Source organism: Dermacentor variabilis, chromosome 1 (genome assembly GCF_050947875.1).
Source record: "Dermacentor variabilis isolate Ectoservices chromosome 1, ASM5094787v1, whole genome shotgun sequence".
NCBI lineage: Eukaryota > Metazoa > Arthropoda > Arachnida > Ixodida > Ixodidae > Dermacentor > Dermacentor variabilis.
The window spans coordinates 9,620,706-9,644,142 of NC_134568.1; the positions used below are offsets into that span (position 1 = coordinate 9,620,706).

At 49.3% G+C, this 23,437-nt stretch overlaps 1 protein-coding gene across 1 annotated transcript in view; it reads right to left on the reverse strand.

Annotated features, from left to right (window-relative positions):
• Window positions 1–23,437, reverse strand: part of MCU (mitochondrial calcium uniporter) — a 345,012-nt gene that overhangs the window by 113,531 nt on the left and 208,044 nt on the right. The window contains exon 2 of the mRNA XM_075684555.1: window positions 12,395–12,448. Coding sequence (XP_075540670.1) covers window positions 12,395–12,448 — 54 coding nt within the window. The remainder of the gene's footprint in view (window positions 1–12,394; window positions 12,449–23,437) is intronic.

Below are 23,437 nucleotides of genomic sequence, written 5' to 3' on the forward strand. Positions count from 1 at the left end.
ATCGCACAATCATACGCGCTTTTTTCACGGTGGTCGCTGACCCGACACACATCCAATGCAATGCAGACAGTGCGCGACTACCGTTGCAGAGGCGAACAGCAGAACGCTCTATTTTACGATAGCAATTATTTCCGCCATCGGCGTAGCCGTGAGGTTCTGTATCAAGTCCAAGGACGATAAGATCTTTGCTGCATGCCGTATGTTTAAGTGCGAGGGTGAGCAGAGAAGGACGGTTGGTGCGGCGGCGTCAACTCGCGCGCACAAGGCAGAAAGTCGGCGCATGCACGCCGAATTTTTGCGCGCGCAAGGGGGGAGTGGGGAGACGTGGAGTGGGGGGGGAGTCAAGGGGGGCAGGATAGCGCGCGTCTCCGTTTCTACTCCGGCTGCGCATTGCGCGGCCGAGCGCGCCTTACCTTGGAGGTAATCTGCAGATGGGTTCGAAGGCTAGCCTAACCGAGATAGCTGATGGCCTCGTGTGCGCTGTGTTCTCGTGCACTTCTTTATCATCATCCTATATTATGTCGACTGCAGGACGAAGGCCTCTTCCTGCGATCTCCAATTACCCCTGTCCTGCGACTAACCAATTCCAACTAGCGCCCGCGAATTTCCTAATTTCCTCACCCAACCTAGTATTCTGCTGTCCTCGACTGCGCTTCCCTTCTCTGGGCACCCATTCTGTAACCCTAATGGTCGACCGGTTATCTAACCTGCGCATTACATGACCTGCTCAGCTCCGTTTTTTTCTCTGATCCAAACCGGTCTCTTTCCGTCCCTTAACGCTATGCCTAGGATTTTTGTTTCCATCGCTCTCTGCGCGGTCTTGAACTTGCTCTCAAGTTTCTTTGTCAGTTTCCAAATTTCTGCCCCATATATGTCAGCACCAGTAAAATGCACTGATTGTACACCTTCCTTTTCAATAATAATGGTAAGCTTCCAGTTGGAATACCCTGATGATGTTGATACAGCGGATAAAACTACTAACCTTAGTAAGTACAGTTGTCTAATAATTTGATATCGCAATCAATGCTTTGCATTTCGAGAAAAACTACGACTTTTTCATTGCACAGCGCCAATCTACATTAGAGTGAGTGAGTGAGTGAGTGAGAGGGAGGGAGAAAGTGAGTGTGCGAGATAGAGCGGGTCTCTGTGTGTGTGAGAAGGAGAAACAATCCGCACCAATAAAATGATGCCGCAAGCATATTGTTTAACGAAATGGTCGCAACATCACCAAGGTATGTTCCACTCCGATACTGAACGCATGGGAAGGACATCTGAAAGAACTACGTTTTACATCTAACTTCTCTAACCTTCTTTAGATCGTTAACTTAGTTTATACGGCAGACTCGGACGACTGTGCAGGCCGTGGTCGACCCGTCCATTGCGTATACAGCCGACCAATATATTGTAACATTGCATTGACAGTGAAGATCTCGGAAGCGAAAACTGTGAATCCCGAAACTAAGTTTTTATTGCACAAACCTGTGCCCACAAAGGCATGTGACACTCAAAGTACAGGGATACATAGGTGAGCACAGTTGGCAATTATCGAAGTCGGATCAGCGGGTCAAACGCGTCGGCTCTGTGGCTCCCCAAATCGGCACTGCGCATTATTTAAGTGTTTCCCGCGAGGCAGCCGCTTTCATCAGGGCCACCGAGACGGTGACAGTGCCCGAGACCGACTGTGAGGTGCAAAGAGACGCACTTATAATCGACAGCATCCTTTGCCCTCCGTGGAAGCGCTAACAAGAGTGTAGACTAATCTCTTGACCCCGGCGAGATGACCGTCACGGAGAGCAAGGAACCCAGCCGACGACTTTCGTGGAGGGAGCGTGACCTGTTTCGTGGAAGGAGCGCGAACGATATCTGTTTCCCGATTGGCTCGTCCTTGCGCGAGTGATTTTAATGGCAAATGGTAAGAGAAAAGTACAGCGCCGTTAGAGCAGGAGAGAAATAATGGTGGGGATATGGGGGAGAAGCCAAGCAGTAAGGCATGTACATGAAGGCGGCGCGGCTACAGCCGTCCGCACAGGTCGGCGCCTTCCAGGTAGTCAAGCAACGCCGAAAAGGCGTGCTTGACCACGGAGGAATGCGCGGACGGGAACAAGAGCGGCTGGGTGCTGCGAGCTGGGAGCCAAAGGCGACGGCAGACGTCGACGAGGGTGGCGCGCGCTGCTGCGCCCGCCGAGCACCGGAGTGTGCGGTCGAGCGTCTCGACATCGGCGCACCTGTCGCAGAACGGCGCGCCGTTGCCTGTCAGCCGGCGCATCCTCTCGGCTGTGGGACGATGCCCTCCGCGACGGACCTCCCGAGGTCCTCCGAGCAGTGATACAACGGGCTCGAAACATCGCCGGAATCATCTTAGGGACCCTGGACTGAGGGTTCCTCCCACACTGCTCTCGGCATTCAGATATTATTAATAAAGATGTTTTACTCTCTCTCTCTCTCTCGGCGGTCCCGCAGCAGCCGACGCGAAGACGGAGTAGCAGCGCTCGGTCCTGCCGGCTCAGGCCCCTGCGCGGCAGAGCAGCTTCGGGGGATTCCCACTGGCGGCGCGGGTGTGCGGATGTCGTTAGATGTCGTGCTCGTAGCATCCCGGCCACGGAGTGACGGGCCACGTGACGACCGGAGTCACCACGAGCGACCGGGGAGGGAACTGGTGCAGTGTGGGCCTCCTTCGCGAGCCGGTGTGCTTCCTCGTTTCCGTGCACGCCAGTGTGGGATGGCACCCACTGGAAAACGAGGTCGCATCCCTGCTAGCTGGTCTACTCGAAGAGGCGGACATTACTTGCACAAAAAATTGAAATGCACAATCGACTAATTAACAGAAATTTAATAATTAAGTTTCTAACTAATTACCTCATGGCCCATGTTGCAATTTACAGATGCTAGCCGTGGAGTTCGCTAGGCGGATCCGCTTGGAACAAATTCTCAGGATGACACGAGTTTCGAGACATTAATTGCCGAACTTTGCGGAAAAACGCACTGGCGTTCCAGTTACTTGTTTACCAAGGCATCGTTTCATGCATTGGAGCACATAAGGAACTGGAACGCCAATGCATTTCTCCGCAAAGTTCGGGAATTAATATCTTGAAACTGGCGTCATTCTGAGAATTCGTTCCAAATGAATCCGCTTCACGAACTCCACCGCTAGAATTTGTAAATTGCAATACGTGCCATCAGGTAATTAGCGTTTTTTGTTAATTAGTCGATTATGCACTTCAATTTTTTGCGCAAGTAATGTCCGCCTCTTCGAGTAGACCATGCTGCAGCTCAACCAGAGTTCTGCTATCTGCCACAGGCAACATTTAATTTTTTTTAACGTGTTCGCTGATACGCACGGTATGTACGTAAAGTGCTGTTACGCCATTTCGACTCATCCTGTATAAAGAAGGGGGGGGGGGGTGAAAAAGGCGCCGAGGCCAGATGCGGAAGTTTTCAAACAAGGTGGTCATATTGCAATACATTTGAAAAACATTTTGCGCAAGGGCGAATGGGAAGCACAACACGGGACCCCTTGTCTTTCCTTCAGTACTCGGGCAAAGTATGCGCTTGTTTAAACCTGCAAGTTTGAACCAAATGGCCAAGCAACACGTTCTTTACAGCTACCGGATGAATTTCACGCTTCCTATTTTGCGCTTTAATGTTAACAAAGAAGAAAAGGTAAGAAGCATTCCACATATACTTGAATATCGAGCCGCCACATAACCGTTTGAGATAACAACTTTCTCAGTAAACCTTTACCCTCTACGCAATAAACATTTGCGGCGACAAATCATTCGTTAACGCATTTCAAGTCACCTGGATACACAACATCCAGGTGATTCGTAAACGCCTCTTCAAGCTTGAAACCATTCGCCAGAGAAAATGGAATCGGACAAGGATTCGAAAATCTGCGACACCGCGCAGACTCCTAAAAGTTGACGACAGCATAAATTAACCTACACGCAAAGAGAGAGAAAACTCAGCGGCGGCGACATGCAGCGACGAATGTCAGCCCCAATGGTTTCGTGACGCGAAAGATCTGCGGCTCATTGGCACAGCAGAGCTCGTATGAACGAAAAAAAAAAACTGCAGCAGCAACGATTAAGCACGCGATCAACAGAGGTCAACAGCCGTGGGGAAGTAAAGAATACAGGCCCGCCTGAGCCAATACAGACAGGCAGCGGCCCCGGCTCTCTCTCTCTCTCTCTCTCTCTCTCTCTCTCTCTCTCTCTCTCTCTCTCTCTCTCTCTTTCCTCCACAAGTGCGAGAGCACACGTTCACCAGACGCCGAACGTCATCAAGACCAAGCAAAAAGCACAAGCAGTGGCACGAGGAAAAGTGCTATACTGCAGCCGGGCGGGTTAGCCGTCCTCGCTGGCGTGTGCAGACGGCAGTTGCCGATACCCGCGATCCATCAATTTGCACACTGCCGCCAGCCGTCCCCGAGAGCAGCGTTGTTTTTCCAACCGGCTAGCGCATGCAAGCACGCACCCTTGATCGGTGCGGCCATGCAAAGGCCGTCGGCGCAAGCATACTCCGCGCTAACTTCCCTGACGAGACGGAAGGATAACAAAAAGAAAACGCTGCAATGGGAAAACAAGCAGAGATCGCGAGCTGAGGCAGACACAGTTCGGTTTGTTTTTAGCGTTCTTTGTGCAACTTACTTTTTCTCGCTTTGCCCGAATAGAGCACATGTTTAAGTGAGTGCCTCTGACATTTAGAGCTGCGTTTTTCTTTTCTTAGGTTTCATTTTCTTTCTTTTTTTTCATCTCATCTCTCTCTGCCACTTCCATGTTTTGTCGTCTGCTCTCGACCCGTCTGCAAAGGCGTGTTCCACGTCCTTCAACGCAGCAGCGCCAGTATGCGTAGTTACACCCACACTGTCCGCGTCGCGTTCTTGCGACAGCGCGTTCCCCCGAAAAGTTGCACATACCGCGCACGACCTGCTGACGCGCCTCTCGCAAGAGCGCGTTTTCACCTTGCTCGGTCGCGAGCGAATGCAAATAGCGTATGTACGGGGCCTTTCAACACGCCTCCCTGCAGCAAGCAAGCGAAGAACCGCGAGCGGCAAGGCACAAGCGATGAAGAGCGCGACGCGAGTGGCGGAAGCACGTGTGACAGGATATGCGAATAAATGGGCGCGCACCAGACGCGCACTGCACGCTCGAGCTCGCTTTAAGTGCCGAAGCAGCGCGTATACGTTTGAAGCTACATAAAACCGAACGAAGAAAGTCTGCAACTACTTCCAAGTTCTGGAAAAGCCGCGTTTAGACCGAGTACCGTATTTACTCGATTCTAACGCGCCCTCGGTTGTAAAGCGCACCCGTTTCCCGTGACCAAAAAAAAAAAAAAAGTGTGGGGGGGGGGGGGGGGGAGAGAGAAGAACACCCTCGATTGTAACGTGCACCTGTTTGCCGTGACCTAAGAAAATAAGTGTCCTTTACCGCGCACCTCATTGTTTCATACAGAAATACAACTTTCTCTCACTTGGGAAAATGACGATTTACTCCCAATGCATTAAAGTTGCGATAAATAAAAAGTGGCAGTTTCGCTCGAAAGGCGAAGAATCGATTGCGATAGCAAATTAGTAGACAGCTATATACGAAAAGTAAGCATAGCAGTTTTATCGGCCGCATAAGCTTTTAAACGTTCGCTTACCAAGTAAATTAACGAGCATGGTGTCACGCGCGCACAAGCAAACATGAACACGTCTCACTCACCCGTTTTTATCGGAAAAAGAGAGCGCATTAGATTCGAGTAAATGCGGTACACACAGAAGAACGCCACACACATTGCGCTGGCTAGCAACTGCAGCAGTATAATGCTCCTTGCTTTGAACTTTGCACAAACAACAATGAAAGGGAACAAACGGGGTCGTGAACAAAGATCAGACCTATCCCGATATAGATGCAATATACATCTCTTTTTTGTCACACACATGTCTCCTCTCTCTCTCTCTCTCTCTCTCTCTCTCTCTCTGTGTGTGTGTGTGTGTGAGTGTGTGTGCTACGGAGCGAGATTGCTACCTATCGTATCGTTGAAAGAATTTGCGTGTTCCCTCAGACGGGTAGTTCATACAACGGGTGGCCCGGCCCGTCCGGCCCACGTAACATTGGCCGCAGGATACAGGAATCAAGTAAACTTTGTTGTCTGCTTTATTGGCTTTTCTCGCACATTATAGTGTCGCTTTTTTTTTCGTAGCTAGCCAATCTTCATAGGAACGCTAAAGAAAAGCGTGACTCCTGCCTTAGCAACTACTTGCTTTCGATTATGTGACACCTACATATGTACGGGATTACTACAATGCTTCTCCTATCGACACTGTCAGGGTGCCTCCGCTTCAGGTAATTCAAATTCTGGTCTTCCAGAATTTGCACTACATATCCTACACCAACCCGGCCAAGTTTCTACCCTTCTGAAACTCTAGAACTACCCAGAAATGCAAATTACTCCAGACGGTAATACATCGAACGTGCGCCCTGAATGGCGCGTTGTATTTTTGGGGGCTTCAATTTTAACACGAGAAAGGACCCAGACAACAAAAGAAGCTCTTTTTTTTCCTCCTAAGGCTCCCCCGATGGCAACAAGAAACTACAAATGGGTTTCCCTTGTGTACCTCCTTGAGATTCTCTCTGGCGGATGACTTTTGTTCCCCGCTTTCACGAAAATTATTCCATCTTGCGGAGTTCCGCCGAATTATTTCGCGAAAGTCGCTACTGTAAAATATCGTATTTACTCGTGTAGGACTCGCACATTTTTATTTTTTACAAGGTGTGGGCCTTACACAAGGCCTAGGCTTTGCCTATACTCGCTGCAGCCTCAAACTGCGCTCAGACTGCTATGCAAATAAATGCAACCACTGGTGGCCGACTATGCGACTATTTACAGTCGCCGACCGATTTTTCGGACACGGACTAGTGCCATATCTTGAAGTGGCTTGCGCACGCGAGTCCGCGCGTGACGCTTGGTGAAACGTTTTTTTTTTCACCCCCAAATTTTAGCCCTCCAAATTGGGGCTGCGGGTCTTAAAGGTAGGCGGGCCTTACACGAGGGTGGGCCTTACACGAGTAAATACAGTATTACCTGCACACCTCACCGTTTTACGTATAGCGTGCTAATCCAATATGTAACATGGATGCAACCATTTTCTGTTGCCCCCCCCCCTTTTTTTTTTATTTAAAGCGAAGCGTTCTTCACTCATATCTGGGATTTCGCGTCCTTCCATGCTGTCTGACAGAGTAGGATACAGCAACCCGCATGTAGCATGGAATCAACCCAGCAAACAGTACTGAGCCCAATATCTTTTCTACACAACATAAAATCGATAAATCGCGACATAAAACCAGTACAAATGACGTGCGCTCATAGATATTTCTAAAACACACAGATCTCTAAAAGGAATAGTGCATTACATATATTCGGCGGCTTCCTTGATTTAATTTTGCTTTTATATTTGGTCTACCAATTCTTGGTGCGCTAGGTACGTACGAGACTATTCTTGGCCAATCAGGCTATCAGATCGAAACTAAACCAAAAACTAAATAAAAAGAAGTCTCAGTTTCGCCCAAAAGGCGAAGCAGCGATTGCGATAGTAAATCAGTCGACATATATACGAAGTAAGGATAGTAGTTTTATCGGCCGCGTAAACTCGTAAACATTCAATTACTAACTAAATTGACAAGTATGGCGTCACACGCACACACGCAAACATGAACACATCTAACTCGATGACTGATGAAACTCGCTGTCAAAACGCTGGGGCGAGGAAACGCGGCAGCACGAGCGAGCGAATTGACCTTCGTGTTCTCTCTACCTTCAACGCGTACTAAGCCGCGAGAACAAAACGCACTCGTACGAAGCTATCGGCCGCCGGTGCGCCTAGACTGTCCCCCATCGCAGATTGCTTTCAAGATAGGGCCGGCGCGGTCGCGCCATACGCAGCAGCCGCCGTTGTAGACCCCCCCCCCCCCTCCCTTGGTGTTTGCGTGCAACGGCAGACGGCGCGCTTGCGCGGGTGAGTCGCCATCGTTGGCTCACCCTCGCACGCTTTCATTCGCATATACAGCATACGGTGGGCGGGGACGATGTAGTCGCCCTTGGACTTGATACGGAATATCAAAACGACGGCAGAAATGTGCCTGGAGTGTCCATATAATTGCTATAGCAAAAAAAACGTTCTTATACTCGCACCGGAACTGAACCGGAACATTACGATTTTTTTTTCTTAATCAGGAACGATACCCCCCCCCCCCAAAAAAAAAAAAAACGAAGGGGTACGCCATGCAGCTTCGGGATATCCAGAGCGAACGACCTCTCTCAAACAATCCTGAAAAGCATGGACCTATACCTATCACTAGGCAATGAAATGAAAGCACGTCAAGGGTTCAATTACGGGCCGAATATTAAGGCGAAAGCCTTATATGCCTCATAGGTCGAAAAAAGTGGTCGAAAAACACAGTATGAACCTAGTTATGCGAGCGAAAGCTCTGTTAAGCATGGTTGGGCACGGTTTCATTGCACATCAAAGGCTTCATCACTGCCTTGCTGTGACTTGAATATGCGGTAAAGAGTGATTTATGGTCTGTAAAGTAGTTACTTGTAGTTAGAACTTGGGTTACCGTAATGTTCAAACTCAGTCTGGCGCCTGCGGCGAAGAGTTGACGCGCTCGCACCGGCGCGCACTTCATCCATGGCGACACAGCGTCCAAGCGCCGGCGAAGCAGCTGTCGAACCCTCGCCTAGTCACGTGGCACACAGCGGCAGGGCTCGCGCGAGCACAGCTGCGACTCCTCTCCGCAGTGGTTCACGTGACGTGACATCATAGCTTCACACTTGCGCACCGGCAGCTGAAGGTCAAACGCGCACCGAGATTGACCTTGGGAGTTTTACCTTGAGGTGTAGAGCTTTCGCTTTAAAATCCGATGACCGTCCGGCGTTATGGCACCGAAATTCAAGCGCATGCGCCAGTAAGAAATCCATTTCTTTATCAACAAAAAGAGCTCGATTATCTCAGTTCGCGACGAATGGAGGCTCTTCTAAATAATCAGCGTGGCCAAAGAAAGCGTCTGCGAGTGGTTTTCCCAGTTTTGTTCGTATTTGCCAAGCAATGTTATAAAATTAAATTAAATCATGGGGTTTTACGGGCCAAAACCACTTTCTGATTATGAGGCACGCCGTAGTGGAGGACTCTGGAAATTTTGACCACCTGGGGTTCTTTAACGTGCACCTAAATCTAAGTACACGGGTGTTTTCGCCTTTCGCCTCCATCGAAATGCGGCCGCCGTGGCCGGGGCCAAGCAATGTACACGTGTCTTGTGACGTTTTGAGGAGTATAAGTAGGCCTGCGAGAACTGGAAATAAATCTGTTGTTGAAAGTTAGCGCTGTGTGTTTGTATAATTTTCCTCCCCGTGTCCTTCTTATTCTGCCTGCGCTACAAGTAGGAGGCACCATACACACGCATACAAGCCCATGTAGCCACCCTCATCGATTGAAGTGTTAAAATAAAGAAAAATGAATTAATTGAACCGGCTTATGTGCGTCGTAATGGTCTTCATAAACTTGCCACGACCGTTCTAACGTGTCATTAACCGAGCAGAGTCAGTGGCGGTGTCTGGGTGACCGAAAACAATAGGGAAAAACAAGTAAAGAGAAAACAATATGAAGCAACAACGCATTCGAATGAGAATGTCAAAGTAATTTAATCGACGTCTCGTGAGCGCGCAGGCTCTCGACTTCATCCTCCTTAGCGTATGCTAAAGTGACTGTCAACGTTTTTAGGGCTATTTTTCTTCGGCATCGGCTGTACAACGTCACCGCAAACGGCATACATTCGTATACTCTCTTCTGCAGCTTCAAGTATCGGTGCTTTTTAATGTCATCGAATTCCTTTCGACATAAAGCTTTCTCACTTCCGTTGGCGTGCTTTCACTCGCTCCACAATTTATTTATTCACTCCCATACGCCTAAGAGATGTCTCGGCTAAAGTCCCATTATCTCTTTACACTATCGACCCACCCCCCGCCGCACGAAGGAAAAAAAATGAAGCGAGGGATCAAAGGCTAAGACACTTAATCAAACCAAAAGCAACTCCGCCGTTCTTTTCCAAATGTATTTACATCTAAAAAAATTGTACTTCTAATCAACGTCTCTCAATGCACCAATTCCGCCCAATCTCTCGAGTCCCAGAGCGAAGAGCCGAACTCACTCTACAATTTCATCTACGAACTGAAAGCGGTGTCTCCTTTCACACAATGGTTGACCTTTCGCCTCGCAAACTGGTTATTAGTTGTTTTTTTTTTTTGTCCGCCACAAATGGTGATGTTGACTCAAAACTTTCCTGCAGTCTGTCTCCACCGTCTACAAGGAACGTCCTTGCGGCGTTCCCGCTGTTTTCACTCAGCGGTGCGCGAAGTTTCCATGCTCTCTTCCTTGAGAGGCTTCTCAAATTGCCGAGGTCATTACGCTTCGACAAAGAGAGAGTAGGTTTTTTTATTATTCTTTCGCGTCGATCTTGTCTAAGCGGTAGTTTGGTGCTGCGTGGCTCTAACGAGATGTTCGCTTGTACGATGCACAGCTCTTCGTACGCCGCTACCTTGCAGCCATTCATTAAGGCGTAGGAAAATTCCCCGCGCAGACAGACAGACAGAGAGACACAGCCGCCGCTCAAATGAAGACCACGACATTCCCGACTATAACCACACGTCAGCACAAAATAAACATTATGTAACGACTTCGTTCGCCACCGAGAGGGTAATTTCGCTCCACGTTTTTTTTTTTTCAGGAAGAAGGTCGCGGCGGTGTCGGAGAACGAGCGTCTTTCCAGATGTTGCTGAACGAGGCACTCCGACTCCAGTTTTGACGTCGTGACACGACATGGACGGCAGCAGAATATGACAATGGAGGGAACCGAGCAACGCAGAGTTAAAAAAAAAAATGGAGGTGGGGGGTGCCTATCGCGGTCTCTAGCAAAGTTGAATCCATCGCCGAAGAGCAAAACGAGGGCGGCGCGCGCCCGAATTCAGCGAATAAAGCAACTGAAAACGTACAGATAAGATTCAATTAGCGTGAACTACGGTAATGCGGCCCCGTCGAAAGATGGTAACTATCTTGCCGTTTTTTTTTTACGTGCTTCCAATTCTTGTTATTAAATTTGCTCGTGTCAGAAATGAATGAAACTAACAACTTTATTAGGGAAGGAAATATCTCTCCGGCTTAACAAGATGGCAGAAGTCATCAGCGGCGGCGCCAAACGTGCGCCAGCTCACATGTTCGGAAAGAATGAGGTAAAACGGAGGTAAGCAAAAGATCCGTCTGCATGCATATACAAAAACGAGGGAAGAGAAGGCCCCTGTAGACGATTCAAAAGCGGCGCGCACTGTATCCTGTATTCAGCGTGTCGTTATAGTCTATATAGCACCCCCTTTCATGTAACTAATCATCTGGGCATAGAGGGTGGTTTATTCTCAAAGGCGGCACAAATTAGTTTCAAGCAGTAATTTCGGTAACACGATTAAGAGAAATTCTAAATTGGTGCAACCTGAGATATGTAAATATGACGCCGAAGAAAATGCGTCTTAATACACAACCTTCTGTGAAGACACAAATGACAGCACACTCTATAAGTGCAGCATTGGCCGTCGCAATAAATACAATTTTTTTTACGTTAATACAGAATCTTGATTTGCTGAGCAAAGGCCACGTGCGCGCCGGGGCACCCGTGGTACGCTACGAGGTGCTTTAGCTTCCGCGATCGCGATTCTTCGGCTGACGCTGAAATCCCACCGCTAAAGACGCCGCGCACGTATACGTAACTACGTCCGCGCTTTATCTGAAACGGCGTATTACAATCACAGGCGACTCGACGCGTACGCATACCGGGCACCCGACACGGCAAGCGCACATTCGCAGCGGCAAGACCGTGCAACCGCACAGCTGCGCGCGAGCTGTGCGCTTGCGCAGCAACCGCTCGATCATGTACCACATGTACCACTCGGGTGTCGAACCAGGAAGGAGACTGACAGCCACGGTGGCACGGGTCTCGTGCAGCGGACATGCGAAGGTACTATGGACTACGGGCTAATACAGGGAACTGCACGCGAGCAATGAAATAAAAATATATAAAAAAAAGGAGAGAGAGACTATCTGATTCAGACGCACTTCGCAGTTGAACACACTACTCTTCAGAAAGTCAGCGCTTGTCAGCTTAACACGTGCAGATTTTTCTCTTTGTCCGCCTTATAGGTTGTTTTTCGCTGCAACGCCAAGCGAGAAGGTTGACCGCCAGCGTCACCGATGTATGTAGCATTATATGAAAACGAAAAAGGCGCTGGTCCACTATACGGTCGAACAGCTGCAACGGCTGTCCTCAAACGAAGAACTCCCAGGCCACGGCTCGGCCGGTGACGCACTCACCGTATTTCGGCACTTGTGGTTCCAGGCCGCATTCGAAAAGGGGCACAGGCACAACTACGAGAGAAAGAACAAGCATTGCAAACGTCAGAAAGCTTGGCACTGCGGGTGACCTAAGAGAGCAAGAGACGCGTCATGGTATACAACAGTACCACCTACTAAACAAATGGGGGAAAAAGTCGATATTTTTATACCTGTGCAGTGTATAGATAATGCCTTTCTTTCGGGAACGCGTTACCAGCGGTGGCGGACGTCAGTAAATGTGTGATAATCAATGAAAAGCTGGTTAAGGCTTGATAATTCACGTAAATATTTTAACTTCTTGCAATTGCGCAAATGAATGTGTTCAGCAGTTGAAGCACAACCGCTTATAGTATGAATGGTGACACTATAGCAGCAGTTTCAGAAACTATATAGCAGCAGAAAAAGAGAGAAGGCGGGGTTGGCAATGTAAGTTCGTATAGCACGGCTCTACGTTTTTATTTTTGTGTGTGTGTGGGAACATGTAAGGGGAGGATAATGCGTCATGCGGTCAAGCCAATGCTCCACAATTCTGCTTATTCGAGGCAAAAGAGAATGCTTCCATTCGGTGAGGATAGCTCACCTCCTCGCATTACGGCATCCCGACACTGTATCTGCTTCTATCTTCTTATTAATCAACCACAAATTTGAAAATCATTGCAGCAGAACGCTCCCCTGGGTGCCACTTCACAACTTCCCGTGTATAACCAGAATCTCCGACGACGCCCCGTGAGAAGGCCATTTAAACATTTTTGCAACTCTTCCCATTTCAAGCCGCCGGATATTGTAAAGCGACAACTCTGCTCATCACTCGGGAAGCGGTTGGAAACCTTACGCGAAGGGTGCATACACATTGCCGCATCACTTAAGAGGAAGCTGCCCGAACTCCGACACCGTCTCTACAAGTACACGTAAAACGCAAAAATGCTTTTCTGAGATAACCCCTGGTCCGATTTTAATAGACCTTGTGGTATTTGAGAGAAAACGTTAAATTCAATTCTAGTGACAGCTAGAAGCAGAATGTTGATTTACTGCCTTAATATTTTTACAAATATTGCCGAATGTAGGTAACATTGAAAGAAATAGAAGCACGAAGTTTACAAATCCGGAACCCTGCACCAAGAACAGACATCGCAGTTCTGTCAATGCCATCCGTCAGAACATTAAAAACGGACAACTTTCATATATTAATTTATATCTTACATTTGTTACAACCTTTACGAAGGGTTTGCAATAGTGTTACTCACATATTAGTGGTATATTTGAGAGCCACTGATAATAAATCAAGTTTGTCCGCTTTTGAGGTACTATTAGATGCAATTTAGAGAATTCCAATGTCGTTTTTTATTGCTCAGTTACCGAGTTGTAAACTTGATAGTGTCGTTTTCTGAAAATTTCCGATTTTCTACAATTTCTACTTAAAAGTCGACGGCCTAAATAAAGTCGCAGTTTCGTCCGAAAGCATCTATTGTGACAGCAAATTAGTAGACAGCTATACAAAGTAAGGATATTTTTTATCGGCCGTATAAGCTTGCAAACCTTCGCTTACTAACTAAATTAACAAGCACGGTGTCAAGCGCGCACAGGTAAACATGAACACATCTCGCTCGATGACCGCGGAAACTCGCTGTCAAAACTCTGGAATAAAGAAGCGCGGCAGCAGCAGCGAGCGCATGGACGTTCGTGCTGCGTCGCGCTTCAACGCGATCTAAGCGTCGAAAGCACAGCGCATACGAAGCTACCAGCACTGGCGCACTTTGTACACATCGCAGATCGCTTGCAAGATATACGGCGCCCGCGCGGCCGCGCCATGCGCAGCAGCCGCTGGATTAGAATGACCCCTCACCCTCTCTCCCTCCCTCCCTTGCTTGCTTGCTTGCTTGCTTGCTTGCTTCCTCCCGTGCCTCGCGCGCGACAGAAGACGGCGCGCTTCCGTCCCACTTTCCTCCCTCGCGCGCGAAAGATTGAGATACGATTGTCGGCTGGCCGCCGCAAGCTTTCACTCGCACATACAGCGTACGGCGCGCGGCGACGATGTTATGTTGTTTGTACACTCTTAGAACGGTTGCACCCTTTGGGGTGTGTATTTGTCCCACAATAATAATCGTCATCTGCCTTGCTGGCGTTTCCTTTCTTGAAAACTCGGCTCTGGCTACTTTCCTGTCGAGAATGCTGCGTCACACTGATAACGCGCATGCCGTTCGTGACTGGGAAGTACCGAGCTCGCAGCGTTAAAGAAAGGAAACGCGGGCAAGACAGATGATTATTGTTGTGGGACAAAATACGCCCCAAAGGGTGTAAATTTTTCTAAGAGTGTAGTTTATACAGAAAATCACGGCTACGGCATCGACGACGGCGCGGGCAGAAATGCGCTTGGAATGTCCATATAATTGCTATCGCAATGAAAGAAAGTCGCAGTTTCGCCGAAAAGGCGAAGCACCGATGGCTATAACAAATTAGTGAACAGCTATACGATGTAAGGATAGTAGTTTTATCGGCCATATCACGCACGCACAAGCAAACATGAACACATCTCACTCGATGAAAGTGGAAACTCGCTGTCAAAACGCTGAAGTGAGGAAGCGCGGCAGCAGCAGCGAGCGAATTGACCTTCGTGTTGCCTCTTGCATAAACGCGAACCAAGCCGCGAAAGCACAGCGCACGTTCGACTCGCCGTGTGCAAGATTGAACCGCGATCGCCGGTTCACCCTCGCACATACAGCAGACAGCACGCGTCGACGATCGCATCGCCCTTCGACTTCATACGGAACCACACGGCGACAGCGATGGCAGAAATGTGCCTGGAGTGTGCACATAATTACGATCGCAATAAAAATTTCCTACCAAGAGTCACTGGATTTTAACTTTGTCTTTTAAATGCAACAAATCTAATCGAATTTGGTGCAGTGGTTGCCGAGAAAAGCGATTTCTCCTTTCCCATGTATTAGATAGAAGCCCCCGAACTTCCGCGTAAGGGGAGACTTGAGACAGCAAAATATCGCAAAAAAGGTAGACTTTCGCAAAACTGCATTTTCGCTACGTTTATCTGCTCAAGAATCCCTCCGCGCAATCTAGAAGGTAAATTTAATAGGAAAATAAAAACTCGCGCGTATACGGGCCAGGGTGGATGCTAAATTAGCAAACATTGGCCAAAAATGTTGGAACTTCGCGCCGTCGCCATTTGCGAACGCGGTGGCCGGCGGCCGCCATCTTGGGCTTGTTTAGAAGCTTTTTTTCTCTGTACGCATTTTGCGCCGGTCCAAAATGCCGTTGGTGAAGGGAAACCGACACTATGGCGTCATTCGGAAGGATGCGTCCGTGCCGCTGATTGGCCAAAGCGCATACACTCCCCGCGCGCCTCGCTCCTATTGGTCTGGCGCTCTTTGGCGCGCGCTCGACCGCTCTCGCATTTCACTACGTTTGCTTCTTTATCTCGCTGGATTCATCACGCCGCTGTCTACGCTAGTCAACGCAAGACAAATAAATATACCTAGTGGCGAAGCTTCCATAGAAGCCCATACGTTCAAAACATGGCGGCTCATCGGCGGTTCATGGTGCTTAACGCCATCTGTGTGACGAGGGAACCCTCTCGGCGGAAAAAAAAAAATGATGCGATGCCATATTCTTTAAACACAGTAGTGACGTCATTTTGTTCTCGAAGGCGCGACATTTTTTTTGGTGGCCTGCCGTTAGAACTGTATATTCAAATGATCCGCAAGTCTGCTTGATGGGCGTGTCGAGCTTTCAGGGCGGAAAGTGATGGAGGAAAAGGTCAGCCGTATACGAGTGCTGAAATCGCACCCCTGCACAGAGCATACTTTCTTTGGAGGCCGACGAACGCTTTAGGTGTAGAGTGCTGGTCCTATCGTCGGACGCCGAGCCAGTCGGCCAGTGCAGTCCCACGACAAGAACTAAAGTAAACGATCATCTGGCGGTTGTATACCTCGATACTTTTGACTGAACAGGTTAAGAAACAATGAAGCTACCCAAGTCGCCAAATTCAGACAAACGTCAACAAGCAAAACAGCACAATCTAACAGGTAAACTTTACCAGCGCGCCTTTCTGCACACTTGAAGAGCTGCATTGCAAGTGATAGCCGCTTATACCACCCAATTGCTGATGTCGGTGACAATTTATTCTGAATCGCTTTTCGCCCGAAGCTTCGCGACCTATTTACGTTTGTTCAGCCGCTTGCTTCACGACGTTTGATAAGGTGTTCATTCCGCTGCCCGAGTGGTTGGAGGAGATCGTCGTCTCAAGGCTGCTATACGCGGCAAGCGTTCGCGAAAGCGGCCGTGAATGCGCGACAGTAGGCGGCTATGCCTGTCATATATACTCCCGGAGTTGCCGGTTGCTGGTCTGCCTGGAGATTCTGCCGGATCGAGTTCCGAGCTGCAAACCGGCACGTCGAGCGTCAACAATGCGTCCGCCCACGCCTCGCGTGTTAGCACAGATCGCGTAGAGACCGTTTCCTTCACGACCGAAGAAAGTAGCGCCGCGATCGCCGATAACAAGAAAATGTGCCTGGCGTCATAGTCTGCGATGGAGCGGAAGTGCAATGGAGCTGCTGGGTGTCGACACGAAAGAGGACGTCAACGACAGCGGAACTGAATTTGCAATCGTGGGTTTATCCGTCGTACAAGAGTTCCTTGGACTCGCGCTGTGTCTCGGGTGCGGCATGAAAGCGCTGATGCTTTCAAAGGACCCCGCCAAGGAGTACGGGCTCTCGGCAAGGTTCTGACTGGTGTTGTAGAAGTCGCAGGGCGCTTTTTTCGTTGCGACGATTATATATATATATATATATATATATATATATATATATATATGTGTGTGTGTGTGTGTGTGTGTGTGTGTGTGAGAGAGAGAGATTGGATTGTTTGTTTCAAGTACTACACCAGAAGGGCACCTGAGATTACAATAACGCTGTGTCTAAAGGTATGCGTCGGACGTATACCTGCTTTGCTGCCGTATACCACTAGCAGCGCGGTTCCCTTCTACCGATTTTCGCACATGTTTTTTGCAGAAGGATGATTACTTAACTCAAAAGGGACCATTAGAAAATCCTTTTGAAAAGTCACGGAGAGAAGCATACGAAAAGCCTGGCACGAGCGAAAATACTGCTCTACAGGAGGGCAGGCCCCGTCTCTACTATACGGCCCCTACTGCTCCCCCGGGTAAATCAGTGAAGCTTGTGCTGGAGTGCTCCACCTGTGGCATGCGCGAATGGTGCGGCGAAGCCTTAAGAAGGATCATCGGAGGTTTCACATGTCCAGTAATCACACGAACAGAAATGCTGTGGCAAGCAAGCTTGCAAAAAAAGGGGCACAAGCTAGCAACAGACTCTGCCTGTAGTCCAGGGCTGCTATAGGTCTATGTGTGACCTGTGCTGAACGCACAATTGTGTGAATGTGCAAAATATATATATTTTGCCACTTTGAATTCTGGGACTTTGCGTGCCAGAACCACATATGATTCCGGGTTAATTTTGACCACCTGGCGTGCACAACACAAGTACGTGAACATCTTGCATTTTACCTCCATCGAAATGCGGCTGCCACCGCTGAGATTTGATCCAGATATTTTGTTAGAGCCATAACTTTGTGTAAAGGACATGTTTGTTGTGACCATGAACTCTGCGCAACTTTATTAACAGTGGTGCATCTTGTGTGCCTCCTGTTCAACAAGGATCTAAAACAGAAATGCGAAGTGGGTGGTGCAAGCTTTCTTGCATTGCTTTAAACGACTATGCATGATGCTGTAACAAATATTTCAGCGTTATTTTTGCACAGTTGCCACATATATGTCATGAAGTTGTTGCTGAAAAACTGGGCTACATGGTGATGCTATCCATATTGCCATGTTGCTAGGCCAGTAAAAGTTACCGTGAACTGAAAGTTCGGATTAGTTTTTCTCAGTTTCATTTTTCGGCATCGCACACTGCCTTACGGAGCATCTTCGTATGTTCTAAGTACGAGCGAAATGCGTGGTATCAATATATTCGTATCGAATGGATCTAGCCGGTGATGCAATTTATTTCTAAAGTTTTGTCTGCTAAATTCTAATTGCTACTAATTATAAAATGACCATTAACAAAAATCTTGCAATCAAGTTTACATCTGTTTTTTCGCATTATAAGTGCACTGAGAACAATAAAATTAGCATCACCGGCTAGAGCTACTCGCTGGCATTATCGCCATATACTATGTTTTTTCCTTTGACAAAGCGAAATTTCTAAACCGTAAAAAATCGACTGAACGTCTGCATTAGAAACTTGGTATCGTTTGTTCTAATGCAGATATACAAAATCTAATTAGATGTTTTGCAATCGGCAGAGAAAAGAAACTGAACAATACTGTTGAATATCATCCAATTCACACCAAAATTAACAAAACTGGTTTTGGAACCCACGTCTCCTCCTTATGACGTCGAAACATGCCGCGCGCGGGCGAGAGCGGTTCGCAGAAATGTCGCTATTCGCACACAGCACTCGGAACATTTCAGTGTTCCACAGGGGGGGTGCACACGCAGGGCCATGAGTGTCGTAAGCCACGAGGCAGCACGCGTGCACACCACGGACAGACAGACACAAATGGCAAGACGGCGCGCCGAGAGAATGAATAAATGAGACGATGTGAACAAAGAAAGCGAAAGCGCCCCGGGTCTCCTACAACGACGCGACGACCGGATGGCGAAGTGTGGCGCAAGCAAGCAGCAGCGCTACAGACGGGGCGCGGCAAAGCGGGCGGAAAACGTCACAGTGTGCACGCGACGACGTCCGAGTCACTGCAGACAAGTGTACTCGCCCAAGTTGCCAGGAAGCCTGACTTATCTCTCGCTCGCAAGAGGCGTCGCGTTCTGGCCGCTGACGCTGTTGCGAACACCGAAAGAAAAGAAATAAGAAAAAAAAAAGACACGCCACGGAGCCGCCGAAGATGCGCCGCGCGGCTTCTCGGCGTTCTCGTGGCTAGTCATTTCTTCGTGCTTTTTTTTTTTTTTTTTCTTACCCTCGCTTGCCGGTCGAAACGTCGAACATGGAAAAGCAACGCTCGAGGCCCTCCTCGCCTTGCGCGTACAACTCGAGGCGTTTTCCGGCTCGTTACGAGGACGTTCGGAGTCGCAGATGGAAGCACGAAACAAACTCCGGCGCGAAACGCTTACGGAGCGGATGCGAAGGCGAAGGGTGCAAGAGAATGCTTAGGAAAAAAAATAAAAAAAAGAACCGCCGGAGTGAAACGCTAGCTTAGCCCCGCGTACCGCTGCTGCAGATAGGGCACTGCCACGCGCGCACGCATGCAAACATTTTTAATTCTATTTTTGTTCAAAAGCTTATCTAATTCTCCCTTTCGAAACAACGCCGCGCCGTAATTCCTCGATGACAGCTTTCGCGAATGGCTGAACGCTGCTGCTGCGATGGTGGTGTAGTGCGATGTTTTTTTTTTTTCGGTTTTTCCTTTACTTCATGCAAGTATCCTTTTTTTTAAGCCAGTTCTCGAGATGGGACTTGGACGCCATCTGCGTATGGTTTGCTTTTGCGCAGGGCCATCGGCGCGCCGAAAGCGCTTCGTCGGCCACACGCACACGTTTAAACGGTGGAGCACGTTGTCATAATGGACTTCGCTAAAAATTGCTGAAAATTTCCCACTTCGATTAGAGAACAAAGTCTGAACTGCTCGCAGGAACAGTTCGGCGCCGATCTATAGTTGCTAGCGGCAAGCAGCTTTCCGCGTCATTCACTTCTACCTGAAGGTTAAAATAGACACACACACAAAAAAAATCGAGAACACATAAGCGCTTCTTATGAGTTGCGAATGCGAAAGCATTAATGTCCAGTTGAACGCCGCTGAGCGGTTCTTCGAGTCATGAACTCCTCGCGGGCAAGCGAGCGCGTTGAGACGCTCGGCCAACGCCTTGTTGCGTTTCGCCTGCGACACGTGGTTTTGCCGGCGCGACGGCGGCGGGGCGGCGGACATTTTGGCCCGATCGTCGTCACCGCAACACTCATCGCCAGGTGTTTCCAGGCGCGTCTGCGGCGATGCGACCGCCTAGGGATTTCGTTCCAGTCATTGTGCCCGAAACAGGCGATGCCAAAGCAGGGATCTCATTCCAGTTATTGGGCCCGAAACAGGCGATGCCAAAGCAGGGATCTCGTTCCAGTCATTGTGCCCGAAACAGGCGATGCCAAAGCAGGGACCATCTTCTCGTTACAGTCATTGTGTCCGACCGGCAGCGCCACGACAGTGTGCTGCGCAGCGCCACGACAGTGTGCTGCGCAGCGCCACGACCAGGTGCTACGAGATCGTGCGCAGCGCCACGACATGGTGCTACGGCATCGCTACGACAGTGTGCGTCACCATTAGCCCATTGTACATTCACGTGCTCGTCTTTTGAGGGGTTCCTTCTTGCCCTCAACTGCGAGAGTATAAAAACAGCTGCCCCCGGACGCCAGAGAGGGCTCCGATTTCTTCAGTTGAGTGAAGTGCTCTCCCGTCTCTCTACTTCGGTCAAACCTGACCGCCAACTCTTTGCGATGTTAAAATAAACAAGTTGTTTCGTTGTTACCAGTCGACTCATGCTTTGCCGGGACCTTCGGATGCTTCGAGTTGTACCCCAGGCCGCCAGGCCAACGCTACCCTTGGGGCTTGCGACCCAGGTACAACCACGGGCGTCAGCGCCGAGTTCCCAACAGATCGTACCAGCAGTCCAGATTCCAAACATCTGGTGGCAGCGGTGGGATCGCCTACGACTTCAAACAACTGTCTGCCAGCGGCGAGATCGCGACAACGGAGGCCAGCAGCAAAGAGATGCAGTTGACTGTATGCTGAGCAGCTCAACGACGATCCGGGAGCAGTGCAACGAGCCCTGTGTGACGACTGGTTGCCTGCAGCGGAACGACTGCGCGGAACTCTTGACTGCGAGGTTTGGTGAGTGCGGGACTTTCTTCTTCTGAGCTTTGCCAGGCTTTTTTTTAGTGTCAGAAACAGAGCTGGTAATTGTGGTTGTCGTTGCTGCCGGGTTAGTTTGCGGCAAGACAATAGTAAGCAGTAGAGAAAGCAGCATTCAGAGCAGCCATGGATTTGAAGTCGTTGCGCAAACCGAAATTGTTGGAGCTTGCAAGAGAGTTGGGTCTGGATGTCTCAGACAAACTAAGAAAACCTGAACTGCTAAAGGCTATTCTTGAGTTAGAGGCTGAGGATGACGAGCTGTCGGAATGCCTTGAGACTATTGAAGAGAGGGAGACAGAAAAAGAAAAGCGTGAACGTAAAGAACAGAAAGAGCGAGAGCAACAAGAGAAAAAAGAAGAGCGCGAACACGCTTTGGAAATGAAGCGTCTCGAGGTAGAGATGGAACGCGCTCGTAATGGAAGTCAGGCACACGGTGCAGGAGAACGCGTATTGTTCAAAATGACGGACCTGATGCGGCCGTTTAAGCTTGGAGAGGACATTGGTTTGTTCCTGGTTAACTTTGAGCGAACGTGCGAGAAGCAGGGGTTCTCTCGGGAAACGTGGCCACAGCGCTTGCTCACTTTGTTACCCGGCGAGGCGGCCGACGTAGTCGCTCGCTTGGATAGAGAGGAAGCAGAGGATTTCGACAAAGTAAAATCGAGTCTGCTAAAAAAGTACCGGCTGTCTGCGGAAGCGTTCCGTCGGAAGTTTCGGGAAAATGAGAAAGGCAAAAGTGAGTCATATACAGAGTTTGCGTATAGGCTTGTGTCGAACATGCAGGAGTGGCTCAAAGAAGAGAAAGCGTTTGGTGACCACGATAAAGTTCTGCAGTGTTTCGGGCTAGAACAGTTTTATAGTCGGTTACCGGAGAACGTGCGATACTGGGTCTTGGATAGGCCAGACGTGAGTACGGTGGCTAGAGCCGCTGAGCTAGCCGAGGAGTTTGTGACGCGTCGAGCTCGCGGAGCTAAGGACGGTCAAAAGGGTGAATTTGGCTCCAAGTCTGAGAGGCCAAGGTTCACGCCCATGAGATTTAAGGGGGACACGCGTAGTGAGGATGCGAGTGAAAGCAATCCGACCAAACGTAAAGAGACGGCAGCCGAAGCCGAACGCAGAAAGCGGTTCGAGATGAGGCGAGCGGGCGTTTGTTATACGTGCCAGAAGCCGGGTCACTTTTCGGCGCAATGTCCGGAAACAACACCAAAAGTTGTGTTTTTTTCAATAGGCAGCACTGACGAGAACATGAAGCTTCTTGAGCCTTACATGCGAGACCTCCTCGTAAACGGGAAAGAGTGCCGAGTGCTTCGCGATTCCGCAGCTACGATGGATGTAGTTCACCCGTCTTACGTAGAACCCCATATGTTCACGGGCGAGTGCGCGTGGATCAAGCAAGCCGTGGAAGCTCATAGCGTGTGTCTGCCGGTAGCAAAAGTGCTTATTGAAGGACCTTTCGGAGCGCTTGAGACGGAGGCCGCAGTGTCATCTATGCTGCCACCCCAGTACCCGTACCTATTTTCAAACAGGTCCGATCACCTCCTGCGCGAGAAGGGGCTTTTGTTTGGTGAAGCTAGTGTTCAGGCCTTAACCAGATCGAAGGTTCGGGAGCTCGCTGCAAAGGCGGTAGTTGCGGGGCCGACGTTATCAAACAACGAAAAAGGGTCAGAGGCGCAGCAAGCTGATATTCAGAGCACGCCCGAACAGAATAAAATTGAGTCTGTAGCGTTGAAGGCGCCAGATACTGGAGAGGAAAATCCCGACGCGGGAAAGTTAGAAGAGCTATCTACTGATTTGCTCATCGCGCCTACGTCAGACGGACTTGATAGGTTGCTAAAAGTCAGCCGGACGGCTTTGATAGCCGAGCAAAAAAAGGATGGCAGCCTGGAAAACGTGCGCTGCAATGTCAAAGAAGGTATCGCCAGGAAAACTGCGCGTTTTGTGGAAAGAGGTGGAGTCCTGTACCGGAAGTATCTAGACCGCAGAGGAGTGGAGTTCGATCAGCTGGTCGTGCCTCAATGCTATCGTCAGGATCTGTTGCGCTTGTCACATGGGGGTTCGTGGTCCGGACACCTAGGAGTTAAGAAA